The sequence below is a fragment of the Crocodylus porosus genome, unplaced genomic scaffold (assembly GCF_001723895.1).
Source record: "Crocodylus porosus isolate Cpor-Errol unplaced genomic scaffold, CroPor_comp1, whole genome shotgun sequence".
In the NCBI taxonomy this organism is placed as follows: domain Eukaryota; kingdom Metazoa; phylum Chordata; order Crocodylia; family Crocodylidae; genus Crocodylus; species Crocodylus porosus.
In genome coordinates, this window is record NW_017728910.1 from 33,092,157 (window position 1) to 33,108,038 (window position 15,882).

The 15,882-nt window shown below is 42.7% G+C and overlaps 1 protein-coding gene across 2 annotated transcripts in view; it reads left to right on the forward strand.

Annotated features, from left to right (window-relative positions):
* Positions 1–4,207: 4,207 nt before the first annotated feature.
* GK5 (glycerol kinase 5 (putative)) overlaps positions 4,208–15,882 on the forward strand; it is a 63,809-nt gene continuing 52,134 nt past the window's right edge. The window contains exons 1-4 of one of the 2 annotated variants that reach the window (XM_019532987.1): positions 4,208–4,411; positions 11,267–11,360; positions 12,754–12,829; positions 14,943–15,036. In XM_019532987.1, the coding sequence (XP_019388532.1) occupies positions 4,268–4,411; positions 11,267–11,360; positions 12,754–12,829; positions 14,943–15,036 (408 nt within the window). In that variant the 5' untranslated portion in view covers positions 4,208–4,267. The remainder of the gene's footprint in view (positions 4,412–11,266; positions 11,361–12,753; positions 12,830–14,942; positions 15,037–15,882) is intronic. The other variant, XM_019532986.1, reaches the window with a different exon arrangement.

Here is a 15,882-nt window from a genome sequence, read left to right on the forward strand (position 1 = left end):
ACATGCCAGAACATGGTTGTGTAGCGAACCCTCAGTCCAAAGAAGCAGGTGGCCATTGCTGTCTTGAAGCTAGCCACTCTTGTCAATCTCTGCTAAACTGCCAACCAGTTTGGTGTTGGCAGTTCCATGGCTGGAGAGGCTGTCCAGAGGTTTGCGTGGTCATCTAAGATGTCTGGACAAACTATTTCTTCTACCTCATCAGCCCCCAGGTGGTGGGTGGGCTTCCCCAACTGCACTGGGGCTGTGGACAGTTCCCACATCCCAACTGTCTGCCCACTGCGTGGTGCTTGGACATTCATCAACCACAACGGCTACTACTGTCATCCTGCAGGACATCACTGAGAATTACAGGGCTATGTAGCTTTCTGGATGCTTGCTGTCTTTGATTGTAGTTAACTAGTTAGATAAACTGTTGGGGTGAAACTTAATAAAGCTGAGGTCTTTGCTAAGATTTCATCAACAGAAAAGGGTATCTCTATATGGTGTTGCAAGGTGTGGTTTACTGAGGGAAGCTTAATATGAATGTACTATGGTCTAGGAAAGCCAATACTCTCAGGAGCTTTAGGATCAAATCTGTTTCCCGAAAAGATAAATATATTTTTTGTTCCTAGTACCAGGACCAGTATAAATTGTATTGTGATTCCTGCACTTATTCTGGGAGAGCTAGCTTAACCTCCGCTGTCCCCTAGTTTATGAAGCCTTTTAGCAAACATTGGAATTGGAGGAAAGGACCTGTTTAACAATACCTTGAGTAGCTGCTGCTCAATACAGTGTTATGCATCTTTAGAAAACTGAAGGGAAACTGGAAGTGCCTCATGACAAGGCTGGAGGCTGTTAAATAGTATTTACTGTATCTGCTTTATGCAGTACACTTTACTGTAATCTGCGCAGCATATGTAGCAGCAAGGTAGAGAACTTTAATTGATGGGTGATGACAGAACTGAAAAGACTCGGACTGTTATGAACAAAGAGGTGGCTCTGCTAAATAGCACAGTATGTTTGGGATGCAAGGCCAGAAACAACTAGTGCTCCTGCTTTATTTGTATCACCATCCTCCACAGGAGCCCTAGTCGGGGACCACAATCCCTTTGCTTAAGGCACTGGAGAAACACAGAAGAAAACAAAAAAGATGGTCCCTTATAATCAAAGTAAGGAATGGCTCAACAGGTGTATTCAGACAGATGATGAATAGAAGGAAACTGAGACAATATCGGTGGGTACACGTGCATTCCAACTGTTGTCAAATTTTAGGTAGGCACCATGATAAAGGAACATTTTATGGAGATATCTGTAGAAGAATGAGTGAGTTTTGCAGTTATTTACAAGGAATTTCTCCCAAGAATGAAGGGTGGTATGTGAAAGTAAAAAGGTGCTTGCATAAAAGTTTAACAAGTGAACAAGAAGTGAATAACTGCCACTATGTCCCTATTGGAGGTTTGGGACACATTATCTTGATAATGAATGAAAGATACTGTGTAGGATGGGGATAAACTGTGTAGACCCTGGAAAATGAAGACAAATAAATGTATGTTTGAGGCAACAGAGAAGAGAACAGCAGTGAAAGGAAGCAAACAGCTAGGGAAGTTCTCTTCCCAGCAGCATTCTGGATGGATGAGCTTTCATGAACAAAGGATCTTCAGGATTTAGACAGTGTAGATATCAAGATCTAGACAAAGGTCCAAGTTATAAATGATGCCCAGGTTGTAGGTCTGAGTAACCGGTGATGATGTCCATAGTGATATAGGTAGGGAGAAGTTTTGGAGGGAAAGATTAAGAGGTCTCTGGCCTGAAAGCTACAGTGACCAGACAGACTTAGATTTTCGTTTGGACAGGAGATGTCTCTTGGGCAGAAATGTAAAGACTGTTACAAAAACCAAGGAAGGACTAGATTTCAAGAAAAGGAACACAGTCCATGTTATTAGAGTGAAGTGGTATAAATGTATATACCTTTGCATAAGGATTATACTGGCGTTATGCACAAATTTTATTTTTCAGTAAACCATGTTGTAAAGAATACAAACCTTAACTGAATATAACAGCACAAACTTAAATCCAAAGGAGATGAATAAATATGTTTGTACTGATGAAGTAACAAATATGTATCCTTTCTTTTTCACTGAAGACTTCAATAATACTTCTATCTGGGAGGCCTAGAAAGTGTCAGATTCTGATGGAAAAAGAGAAACAGCAGGAGTAATTATTTTCCCAATTCTAGCCTCCATATCAACAACAATGATAAAGTGTTGCTCTTCCCTCAGTTTTGGAATTTCATTTCCACAGGATCATCCTATTTTAGAAGGAGATAGTAACTTGCTTTTCACTTTATTCCTTGTTCACATCCCTATATCAACACTGGCTTGGCAACGCAGTGTTACAGTGGGGCCCATCCCCCCCAAAAACAGGATTTTTTTTTCTACAAAAAAAAAATCAACAGGCAAATTGTGATTGTGAATCTGTGCCATGCTAGTGTTTGCCAGCATAGTACTTCCAGAGCTCGTGCGGGAGTAGAAGACACCACAACGTCCATTGACCCTTGAAAAGGTACATTGCCTTGAAATATGCATCCCAAAATAAACCATTGGGTACCAAGAGCTACCAGGGGGTAAAGGTGGCTGATCACATCACTTCCTCATGCTGCAGCAGAAAGAGTGGAGCTCTGCCTCCACTGCCTCAATGGCCTGTTAAACAGGGAACCTTTTGCATACATGTATATATAATCTAATGGAGAAAACGCATGGAGCATTTTTAGCTTAGTGTACTGAAGTGAGACAACACTATATTTCTTCAGCCTGAAGATTACCTCAACTAACTAATCAAAGCAAAAGCTTCAGTTCCTTGTTTCCTCTATATTTCTACATAGATAGCTATTTTGATCTAAAAGCATATTTTTTCAGGGCAGTGAATGGTCATATTTATAAATAAGGGACAGGTTAACTATTCTCCTTTTTGCAGGTTGCCTTTAGTACATATTTACAACCACAATTTAACCTCTAAATAAAGTTACTTCCTTACAAATTTTATAATTTGCTTTTGCTAAATCATTAGATGGGCTGACTTCTACAGCGTGTATATAAAATATTATGTTTAAAATTATTATTAAGGATCTCAGTGAAAGATGCTATAACTAGAGGTGCACCAGTCTAATATCGGATCAGCACTAATATAAAGAAAATTGACTGTATTGGAAATCGGCCTAATGTGGCTGACAGTGTGGCCGATAAATGCCCTGTGCATGCATGCAGCCACAGCACAGCACATAGTCAGCAAGGACAGCCCAGCAGCAAGGAGAGCTGTGTGCAGATGGTAAGTCTGTTGAGGTGAAAGGGGCGTGGGGGGGCAGATCCTGGAATAAAAGGCTTTGTTCTGGCAGAAATCTGATGCTTCCCTTCTGACACTTGCCAGGCCTGGTCAATTCGAGTTAGCTGCCAGTCATGCTGGGGACAAAAGGCATGCTTAAACAAGTGTCCTGCTTGTGTTTTGATGTTGGACAATCAGACCTGGGATAAGACACATGACTGTTTCTAGCCCACGATGACACTTCCCTGGACAGCCATGGCTAATTTGAGTTGGTCGTTATTCATGCCAAGGACATGAAGGGTTGTCCTTGTTCTTTTGTCGCACTTTTTGACTTGGGTCATTCAGAACCACGGTCTGTTTGTGCCATTTGCTCGTGTGGTGTCACCCTGCTCTGCCCTCAGGCTAACCCATCTCCCTGCTGCACCCGAGGGGTGGCCGCGCCTCAGCAGCAGCTCAGGCAGGTTCCGCAGGATCCTGGTGCCAAGGGGGCCGGCGCAGCGGCCTTTGCTCCTCTGTGCCGAGGGCTGGCAGACAAAGCCGCTTGTGTGGGAGTTGCTTCTAAAACATCTGACAGAGGGCCTGTTAAACAGTAATCGCGGGTGGCTCCTCGGGCTCTTAACCCCCGTATTGCCCACACACAGGCTGCTTCTCCGTGTAAACACCCCTGGCCCCGGCTGGCCCGGGCCGGGCACCCTGCCGTGGGGCGGCCGCTCCGGGACTGCTCCCGACCTGCCTGCCGGCCTGGGCTGCGGCTGCTCCGCTGGGACTCCCACCGCTCCCGGCAGCGCTTGTGAGGAGCCGCGAGGCCCTTTCCCGCAGCCGGAGTGTCCGCCGGGGACGCGGAAGCGGAGCGGGCGGTGGCACCCGTTTCCGCCCGGCGGGCGGGGCGGGCCGAGCTGAGCTGAGCAGCGCCTTCCGCGCCCGGCAGTGGCGGTGGGACTGCGTGCTTGCGTGGTGTCCCCGCGCCGAGATGCCGCGTGGCCTGAGGGGGGAACCCGCTGCCGCCGCCGCCGCCGCCCCCGCGTACGTGGCGAGCGTGGACGTGGGCAGCACGGGGCTCAAGTGCCGCATCTACGACGCGGCGGCCGCCGTGCGCAGCGCCAGCTACCAGGAGGTGAATGGGGCAGGGGCCGGTGGGCGGCGGGCCGGGCCGGGGGGCAGATCGCCGCTGCGGACCGGACCGGACAGGGCCGGGCGGGCTGCCCCTGCCGTCGCCCGCGGCCCCCTCCCCGCTCTGGAGACTGGCCCGTACTCCCCGAGCCTCCCCCCGCGCTCTTGCTCAACCCCAGCCAGCGCCGCCCTCGCCTCAAGCCTCCGCGGGCTCCGGCTGGTGGGCGCTGACACCCAGTGATCATCCAAGCAAAATAACCGCCAGGGTGGCCGCTTCAGACCTGTTGTTTGAGGGCTAGAACCAGGCACTGTGGTGCCGCGCAGGAGGCCCGGCCCGTGGGATGCGTTGAGCATTGTCATGGTGAGCGAATCTCGTACTGAACCCAGCAGCGCCCTCTCCCCTCCAGGGAGCAGGGCTTGTCGCGTTGGCTTAGGTCAGGCTGTCTGGGTCTCCAGCTGAAAGATTTTCCGGGTGGTGTTGACAACCAAACACGTGAGTGGGAACATCTCTGGCGCCACTGGCTTTGGAGGAAGAACAGGAAAGGATGATCCTGCCACTTTCAGTGTGCCAGCAGAGAGGTTCTGGTCGAGGGGAAAAGATCCCTCAAGAAGCGATGATCATGCTTCAAAATCATGACTGTCAGGTATCCAGGGTGTAGTGGTATTGGTCTAGAGGCAAGGGCAGTTAGGACTGGTGATTTAAATAATTAATCTAAAAGTAATTAAAAGATATCATCTCTACTACCAGTCCTGATTGCCTCAATCATGACTGTCACTCTTGTGACTACACTGATGCTGGGAATCAGTTTCCACATGTAGGATTCAGGAAGTATGCCAGGGCAAGTTGACTGTGGGTTAGTCAACTTCTGGTCCCAGTTCTGAAACGGATTTCTTTTTAATACCCTTGGGTAAGTCATGTAATATCATTTCTTTGCTTACTGTAAAGATATTGCAATTATGAAACTTTAGTGCCTCCATCAGAGTGGCATTGTGATGTTTAGGGTTAGGGAAAGTACTCAGATGTCCCCAGATGAAAGATGCTTTACAAATAAATGTACTTTGAATTAGTGATTACTGTTTATTTTCAGTGTATAATCTGAACAGAGATATATAATTGACTGGTAAACAGACATTAAACTGGTGTACTTCTAGCTTCCATGATGAAGAATACAGGCATACCTCATTTTATTGCGCTTCGCTTTATTGTGCTTCGCTGATATTGTGGTTTTTTACAAATTGAAGGTGTGGGGCAACCCGCCTCAAGCAAGTCTATCGGCGCCATTTTTCCAACAGCATTTGCTCTCTTCGCATTTTTTAGGAATAAAGTATTTTTTAATTAAGGTATGTACATTGTTTTTTTAGACATAATGCTTTTGCACACTTAATAGTCTACAGTATAGTGTAAACATAACTTTTATATGCACTGGGAAGCCAAAAAATTCATGTGACTCGCTTTATTGTGATATTCGCTTTATTGTGGTGGTCTGGAACCGAACCTGCAATATCTCCGAGGTATGCCTGTATAGCTTAAAACTGGAGCTGCACATAATATTGATAGGAAAGTTGTACTTTTTTCTGTGGCCGTGTTGACGGTCCAGAGCAGCGGGGGCCAACCTTTTCGACAGGCATGCCACAAATTAGCTCAACACCCTTCTTGAGTGCCACTCTTATCCCCTTTCTGTGCCCAATCTGCTGCTCTGTTTTCTGCTCCCTAGTCTGTACTCCTTGCCCCATATCCTTCCCTGCTTTCTGCTTCCTGTCCTGTGCGCCTGCTCTGCTTTTTGCTTCTTGACCTGTCCACTTCTGTGCTGCCTCTTCTTCTGCGGTCTGCTGTGCTCTAGACACAGGGAGGCTGCCTGTGCCACTGGTGGTACTCATTGTACAGGTTGGACACCCCTGGTCTAGAGAATAAGCAAAAATGCAAGCTTTGTGAGGCAAAGTAACATTTTGTATCAGATCTACTGCCTGGCACAAAATGCAGTTCCTGAGGCCAGAGAAAACAACTGATAGTACCTCATTGCAGAAATCTTGCTTCTTGTGTAATAATAGTGACAGGAATTGCTCAAAAATCAGCATAAGAGAGAGAGGCTGCCCTGTTTTTCTTTTGAAAAGTCTTACAGGTTGGATAGAAGAATCTCTGAGCCTTATGTAATCCTAGTTAATCCTACCAATAATATACAGACAGAACATGAGGTTCAACTAATTGCTATGCTGTTAGTTTTTCAGACATTTTCATTTGTCTTTGGAGGAGGGAAGGTAACATTACTACCCTTTTGTTAGACAACTACCTAAGAAGGCATATTTTGGACATCAACAGTTTCCATTAAAATGTCAACCAAACATGTCCAGTTTAGGTATCTAGCTTAACCCTCTCTGGAATGTTTCTTGAGGACAAAATTATTTAAAACAGATTGGAAAAGGACAATAAGTCCTTTAGGCAATAGAAGGAAAACAAATGGAAGTGCGGGACCCCTGCTTAACACCTCGGGACAGCTGGTAACTGACATTCAGGAAAAAACTGAACTCCTGAATGCCCACTTTGCTTTGATATTTCGCTGGACCAAGGGAAAAGTCAAGCGAGATAAGGCTTATAGGGGACGTGCCGGAATTGACAGCCCCCCCACTCTGGATGCTGAGTGGGTGCAATACCAACTAGTAAAGCCAGACATTTACAAGTCAGCAGGACCAGATGGACTTCATCAAGAGTGTTGAAGGAGCTGACTGAGTCATTGCAGAACCCCTGGCAAAGCTCTTTCAGAATTTGTGTTGCACAGGGGAAATCCCTGATGATTGGAAGAGGGCCAATGTTGTGCCCATCTTCAAGAAGAGGAAGAGGGAGGACCCAGACAACTATAGGCCAATCAGCATAACCTCTATCCCAGGGAAAATCCCAGGGAAAATCCTGGAAAAGCTCATTTAAAAAATCTGTGTGCGATATGCTCGCAGAAGGTAAGATTCTGAATGACAGCCAGCATGGCTTTGTCACAGGTAGGTCTTCTCTTGCCAACCTCATCTCCTTCTACAACCAGGTCTCTCACCACCTGGATATGGGAGATGAGGTAGACGTTACATACCTAGACTTCCAAAAGGCTTTTGATCTAGTATCACACGATATTCTTGTGGGAAAACTGGAAGATTGTGAGCTCAGCTGCTCGATAATTAAGTGGGTGGGAAACTGGCTACAGGGTAGGACCCAGAGAGTTCTCATGAATGGATCTGTGTTGTCCTGGTGTGAAGTGGCCAGTGGTGTCCCTCAGGGGTCCGTGCTTGGACCGGTGCTTTTCAACATCTTCATCGGTGATTTAGATGGGGGAGATGCTGGCCAAGTTTGCGGACGACACCATGTTATGGGGTAGTGTGGTCACGTTGCAGATACAGGTGGACCTGGACAGGCTTGAGAGTTGGGCAGACTGGAACCAAATGAAGTTTAACACTTCCAAGCGTAAGGTGCTCCATCTGAGGGCAAACAACCTTCAACATATATACAGCCTTGGTGGTGACCGCTTGACTTGCACCACGGCCCAAAGGGACCTAGGGGTAATGATTAATCATCGCATGAATATGAGCCGTCAGTGTGAGGCAGTGGTCAGCAGGGCAGATAACACACTGGCATGCATCAACTGATGCCTCTCTTGTAAAACTAAGGAAGTGATACTCCTGCTGTACTTGGCACTGGTGAGACAGCAGTTGGAGTACTGTGTCCAGTTCTGGGCGCCGCACTTCAACAAGGATGTGGAAAAACTTGAGAGGGTCCAGAAAAGAGCCATTCATATGATCAGGGACTTTCAAGGCAAGCCATACGAGGATAGGCTGAGAGACCTGGGCATCTTTAGCATAATGAAGAGAAGGTTGAGGGGACTTAATAGCAGCTTACCACTATATCAGAGAAGTGCATTAGGAGCTTGGTGAATGACTGTTCACTAGCGCACCCCTGGGGAAGACCAGGACCACTGGATACAAACTCCTGGAAGGCCACTTCAGGCTTAATACCAGGAAGAACTCCTTCACAGTCAGGGTGCCCAGACTGTGGAATAAACTCCCTCCAGAGGTGGTGCAGTCACCTACCCTGGAGGTTTTCAAGAAGAGACTAGACAGTCACCTTGCTGGAGTCTCCTAACCCCAGTTGTCTTCCTGCCTAGAGTGGGGGGGCTGGACCCGATGATCTACAAGGTTCCTTCCAGCCCCTAACAGTCTATGAATCTATGAACAACGTTTGCTGGTCATTAGTGAAAAATCTGTGACTGAACTGTTGAGGTTGCGAGACTGTTTCTTCTGTGTGCTTTCTAAGCCTAACGTAGGAAAAGCATATGTTTATTTCAAGTTTGGTATGAGATACACTGGCAGATTAGCACGGGACTTAGTATTTTACTTGGTTGGGAATTTTCTGTGACTTTTCAAAATTAGTTTTGTCAGAGTATATGGATTTGTTTAAATGGAAATGTTTCATGGAATAATTTCATGAGAAGAAGTAGGTTTTGATGAACTTAGTCGACTCCAAAATGAACATGAGTCGTAAGTGTAACAAAACGATAAGTAAAGCCGACCACACTTTTTCATGCATTAGTAGGTGCATCACAAGCAGGTCCAGGGAGGTGATACTTCCCTTTTATGTGGCAGTGGTGATACCACAGCTGGAGTACTGCATCCAGTTCTGGGCACTGCACTTCAAGAGGGATGTGGATAACCTGGAGAGGGTCCACAGGAGGGCTACTCATATGGTTAAGAGCCTTCAGGTAAGATCCTATGAGGAGAGATTGAGGGACCTGAATCTCTTCAGCCTCCACAAAAGAAGGCTGAGAGGGATCTTGTGACTCTCTACAGATTCATCAGAGGTAGGGAGGGCAGCAAGGAATAAGGGGATACTCTGTTTACCAGGGTGCCCCTAGGGGTTACTAGGAGCAATGGCCATAAACTGACAGAGAACAGATTTAGATTAGACATCAGGCAAAATTTCTTTGTGGGGAGGGTTGCCAAAATCTGGAATGGGCTTCCAGGGGAGGTGGTGCTCTCCCCTACCTTGGGGGTCTTTAAGAGGAGACTAGACAAGCACCTAGCTGGGGTTATCTGACCCAAGCTCTCTTTTCTGCCCAGGGCAGGGCGTCAGACTTGATGATCTACTAAGGTCCCTTCCGACCCTAAAAATCTATGAAACTTCTAATGCCCTGCAGGGGCAGGTTCCCAACCTCTGAGCCTCTCAAGCTCACTTGGGGCTCCCACAGCTCCATGCCCTCAGTCAGGGGTGGTGCAGTCAGCAGTTTCAGAAATGGACATCCCAGGCTCTATTTTATTTTGAAATGTATTGTCTTAAAGAAAGTTTCTGCAAATTTTTCCTTTGGTGGTATTTTTTTTTTTGACTGGCTTGCTTTTATTCCAGAGGGTAACCAATTTTTTAAAATAATTTTGGAAGCTATAATTAGCATGTAACAACTGACTCAAAACAGTGCTGCCATTTTCTTACTTTAGAAAATTCTGAAATTACAGGAATAAATATAGTGAGGACATTCCTCAATATTTTAACCAGTTGTTTAAAACAAAATATGGATGCTCTAGGTACCACTTATGAATTTAGTGACTGGAATCTGATGCAACAAGCAAAGTGAACTGGCTGAATGGTATCTGGGCTCTGGTAGTAGATAGAAAGTTCTTTACAGTCTCTCTCAGACCTTCACAAATGTTTACTATTCATAATTCAAAACTGACTAAGTATGATTGCCAAGCCAGCCAATTGACCAGTCACATTTGTCTAGCCTATTATTTGATCTTTGTTTATTTGTCAAATACTCTGTGAAGGCAAGAATGGCATTGTGTAGGTGTCATCTACCTTTTCTAATGCATTATGGTGTCATCAGTTTGCAAGGGTGGGAGGGAGGGCTGGCCCTGCATGAGTGAGGATACATGCACACACTCCATTTAAGAGCAGGTCTCTTTGTCCTCTCTCCTGAGCTCTTGCAGCCTTGTTTCCATTCTCCCCCTGCTCTATGTCTTCCAAGCCATGTGAGGCTGCAGAATCTGCTCTGTGATGAAGAAGGAACCAAAATGAGCAGTATACAAAGAGGTGATTTATCTTTTATAGTTGCTGTGTGCAGTTTGTTGTTTTATTTTGTAACTGGTTGGGCTGACCCTGGAATTCTGGGGCACAGGAAAAGCAAAGGGGAAGAAGTACTGTTCAGTCTTGAATATTTTATACTTGCCTAACATCATTAGTCATAACAACTCATTACAATTTTTAGAATTTAATATCATTGTTTCGTGCTAGCAGTTAATTATTTAAAATTAGCATAAGTATTTATCCTGTTGAAACCTCTCTAACCTCTCCTTACTGTTCCAATTTTAGTATATGTCATGCTGAAGCAAACAAAATTAATCCTTAAAACACTTGACTAGTATTTGATCAACTGAGCAGTAAAATATCGCCAAGAATTTTTTACTAGTCAGATACCCAGGCCTAGAATGTTTATTTCCAACTTCAGTTAAAGTCACTGAATTTTGTATCACCCTTACATTGTTTCTTTCTTTCTTCTCAGTTCTCCAAGCAGAAATTCCACATCACTGTAGTGTAACAAAAATTGTAATTCTTTCTGCTTTTAAAATATTATTATAATCAGGATATGACTTTTCTCAATAGAATGTCTAAGTAAAGCTTTGAGAATGAACCCTTATATTATGTGGACTACTAAAGAAGAGGCTGTAAAGGAGCCAGATCAATCCCTAGGGTGACTCAACTGACATCAGTGGAATTACAAAAAGGATCTATACAGTATAGTGTTCCTGTTGTATGTACAGCAGGCACCCCCACACTTATATTGCTGTTACTGGTTCAAACTAATGTCTGTAGTGATGCTATACTTTTTGTAAACAGATAAAACCGCTTCATCCTCGCCCTGGCTGGGTTGAATTAGATCCTGAAGTTCTGTGGACTCAGTTCACTGATGTATTAAAAGAGGCTGTACAAGGTAATTGTTAGTAAAACCACACAATAGTGGAGGATAATCACTAAAACTAATGAATGTCTTAGGGGGTTGGTTTTTTTTTGTGATAATGAAGTATATGATGTACTTAAAGCTTATTGATGGCCTCAATAGGAAACTGCAAAATACTTTTATTAATTACTCGGGAACCTGAAAATGCATATGCATACATTTGTGCACAAAACATGTTTGCACAAAAAGGATGTTCTTTCCTTAAGCATGTGATTGCAGCACTGGTCCCACTGGCAGACAGACAGACAAGATAATACTGATTTTGTTGACTGTGTGTGTATAGTCTTTCAGCTAGATGTGATTTTTATCCTGACGTGTTTTCATGAAATTCTGCTCTTGGAAGTATGTTTTTAAGTCTCAATAAAGCAAACAGATGTCACCTTTTAATGGTATAGCTGAGGACAAAATTTATGTTTTTTAAAAAATATGTATATCAGGAAATCATTTCTGGAATTTTCATTTTAATTTGAACTATGCTAATACATAATAGATATTATAACAAAATTAATATAACATAGCACGTACCAAAGTCTAGAATTACATTTCAAGTATATTCTACATGTAAAATTTTTAGGCCATCTTAAATCTCACATGGTTTAAACAGTGGTTCTCAACCTTTTCAGACTCAAGGCACTCCATAGGAAATGCCAACTCTTAGCTTTCACTTGTTTTTTTTTTTTCCTACAGAAATATAATAGAGCAATTCTTCTGTTGTAAAAAACTCAAACACGACCACAACATGTCAGAATATTATTGTAGTCATAGATTCACTGGTTTAAACAAGCTTTTTTGTATGTCTCATTATTAGTTACTGTAGATTATGAAATGCAGTTTTTTAAAAATCTAGTCTGCATTTTGCAATCTGTGCCTTTTATTCACTTTCTGCATTTGGATTTTTCTGTTTTGAACACTGAAAATTAATAAAAGGAGTGTCTTATTTAAATTATGCTTGGGTATAAACACTGCAGAGAAAAATGTTTAAAACACCTGTTTTATTAGACTTCTGAAAAGAAAATTGTTCAGACATTTTTAGGGATAAAAGGTTTTATAAAAGCACTAGGTTATATCAATTAAGCCTGAAGTATCAAGGTGTAAATATATGCCTGATTACATGTCTCCTTGTTTTGGAACAAATTGGCTTATTCTACTGGTATGTGTGAATTCTTGGTCATTTAAGCATTCATGTTACTTACCTACCTATCCACTGAATAAAAATCAGTGATTATCAACTAAATCAGGTACTTTACATTTAATATATCATTAAAATAAATTAGTATTCATTACATGATTAATGATTTTCATAAGGCTTCATAGATATGTCAGAATAACGGTTTCTCATTTGTTAAAATAATTTTTTTATGTCTAGGTGCAGGACTTCGTATGAATCAAATTGCTGGTCTTGGCATCTCAACACAGAGAGCAACTTTCATTACATGGGACAAGTATGTACAATATATGAATATTTTTAACACATTTATATAATAAATAAAGATGCAAAGAACTTACAATCTAACTTTATATGGGCATGAAGAGTGAAGGTAATTTATAATTGGGAGAAAAATCAGAGGAAGAATAAAAACTACATTAATTTAAGAATGTGCACAGCTTGAAGTATGTGATATTATACATGCACTACAATTTTTACATTGCTAATACTTTCATTTATATATATTATGTTATCAAAATGTAAAAGAAGTATCTAGCAAACCAGAAAGGTCTAAAATTAATTAAATTAGAACATATTTCATTGTGGAAAATAAAACAGGAAGATAGCACTGTATAGGTCACTTGTGAGTTGCTGATAGTAGGGCTTGGAAAGCAGGATGCCTAATGGGCTCTGCTTGTGAAAACTTTCCAAGCAACTGTGTAAAGACATGTGTATATTGGTACTGTTCCCCATATTTAAAACAAATTGAAGAACTGCAGTCGCTGCATGTGTTGTCATGGCCAGATTCGGTGCTTTGTAGCTAAAATGGGTTTAATTCAGGGTTGATTAGTCTGAGATTTAACTCCGCTCAAAATGGGGCGAGTGGGAAAGTGGTAGTTGTTTATGCACTAGGCTGGAATGGCTATTGATTCAATGACTGTTGAAGCAAATTGTTCATTTAGATACCTTAATTCAGGTTAATTCAGGTACTTAATGTGCCTGAATGGGCTTGTCCACCTGTAAAGTTGAATACCACCCATCTCTTTTTAGCCTGTGTTCATTAGATTAGAGTAGATATTTGCTCACCTGCTTTTATTGTATGTCTACATTTTTGGATGTGAAGAAGCTGAGAACAATGCAAATGTAGCAAAACATTGCTTCATCCAGGATTAAAGTTGGAGTGGTTTTGCTACAACTGAGTTGTTCTCAGCTCATTGGCAGGGAACAATTACAACAGACCAGCTGCTCTTTTGAAACTTTAAAATGACCTGCAAGCCCTTTCAAACTTTTGAAATTAGAACTGACTGTCATTTCGCAGATTGGTACATGTCTAGTCTCCTCTGTCTTTAAAGTGAAGCTAATGTATATGTTGAGCAGAGGAAAATGCATAACACCCCCCGCCCCAGCCCTAACTCTTCAGGTTCCTGCCTCAAAGCAGCTAGCATCAGCAGGATCCTTTTGTGTTTATACATCTACAGTTTAGTAATTCACAACTTTTAGAGCACCTTGATTTCTGCTATGTTCTTGGTTATTGTTTGCAAAAGTGTGCTAGCTTTTTGTTTTCTTCTTGTTTGTGTTTTTTTTTCTGTACTGCTCACCATGATATCTAAGTACATATTGACTCGCTCATTAGAGTAGGGGTAGGCAACCTTTTCTAACTGTGCTCCGGAATAACTCTGGGTCAGAGGTGGGTGAGTGCTAGGTCCTGGCTGCCACTGCTGCTTGACACCATGGGAACATGGGGAAGAGTGCCTGTAGCTGTGGGCTGGAACCAGTGGTTCTATGGGCTGGATCTGGCTTATAGGCTATAGGCTCTCAACCCCCTCACTAAAAAAGTTCTGGAGTTGAGTTAGTGATTTTGACTTCCCATGAAACAATTTTCCATGAAAAAGGGTTACATTTAAAGTTTTTTCAGCAGACTTCCTGAGACTTTAAGAAGAAATATTCAAATCCATTCACATGGTCAGAGGCCTTCAGGCAAGTCTCTACGAGGAGAGACTGAGGGACCTAGTTCTCTTCAGCCTTTGCAAGAGAAGGCTGAAAGGTGATCTTGTGGCTGCCTATAAATTCATCAGAGGAGGGCAGCAGGAAATAGGAGATGCTCTGTTTACTAGGGCACCCCCTGAAGTAACTAGGAGCAATGGCCACAAATTGATGGAGAGCAGATTAGGTTGGACATTGGAAAGAACTTCCCAGTAAGGGTTGCCACAATCTGGAATGGGCTTCCAAGGGAGTTGGTGCTCTCCCCTACCTTTAGCATCTTCAAGAGGAGACTGGACAAGCACGTAGCTGGGGTCGTCGGATCCCAGCGCTCTTCTCTGCCCAGGGCAGGGGCTTGGATTTGATGACCTACTGAGGTCCCTTCCGACCTTAACATCTATGAATCCTATTTTATTACTGGTTTTCAGGAAGACAGGAAAACCTTTCCATAATTTTATAAGCTGGCAAGATTTAAGAACTGCTGAACTCGTAAGTTCCTGGAACAGGGGTCTCATGCTGAAGGTAAGTCTACTTACTGAGTACATAGCTTCATATATTAAAGCTTTATATTTTGTTTTCATTTTTATGGAGACCGAAATACACCATGTCAAATATTGTAAGTGCCTTGATAATACATTGATATATGAGGTTTATGCGGTTTGGCCCTTAACATTTTTTTTTTAAATCAGAAAAAAATTACATACAAGGTGAGTGAACTAAAAAGAAATTCAATATGGTATTCACATTAATAGTGAAATTTAAGGCTATAAGAGAGTCCGTAAGTTGGGAATCACTCTGCCATATTAACACATTGCATATGTTAGTAATGCAATATCATATTCTTTGTCCCAAAATGTCTTTATTTTTCATTAGCAAGGTAATTCTTTGCTCAGATTTGTGTGTGGTAGATTTGGAAAAGATGCACTGTATATATATATATATTTTTTTTTTTACTTAAAATAAGGCATGAACTTCTTTTTTTAAGTAGAAATACTGAAGCCAGCTCACTGCTAAACTTCATAACGAGAAGAGTAAGATGTTAAATTCCTGGCTTTGCCACAGCAGATACCCCTTGAGTTTCCCTGGATAGTTCATATTACCTATCTCTCCTGTCTCTGTGAAATGGGACTGAGACTGTTTTTGCTAGAACTGCTTCTACTAGCATAGGGCTACTATCATGTTTTGCCAGTAAAGAATTCTAATGTGGACATAGCTATACCAAAAATGCAAGAATTTGTATAGATAAAATATTACTGTCCCTTGAATAGAGCAAGAATTATTACAGATGTGTTGAACAGAAATCATACTTTTTTCATACCTGTGATCAGTGTAGTTATGCCAGCAGTAGTCTGTTATGTAGATTTGGTT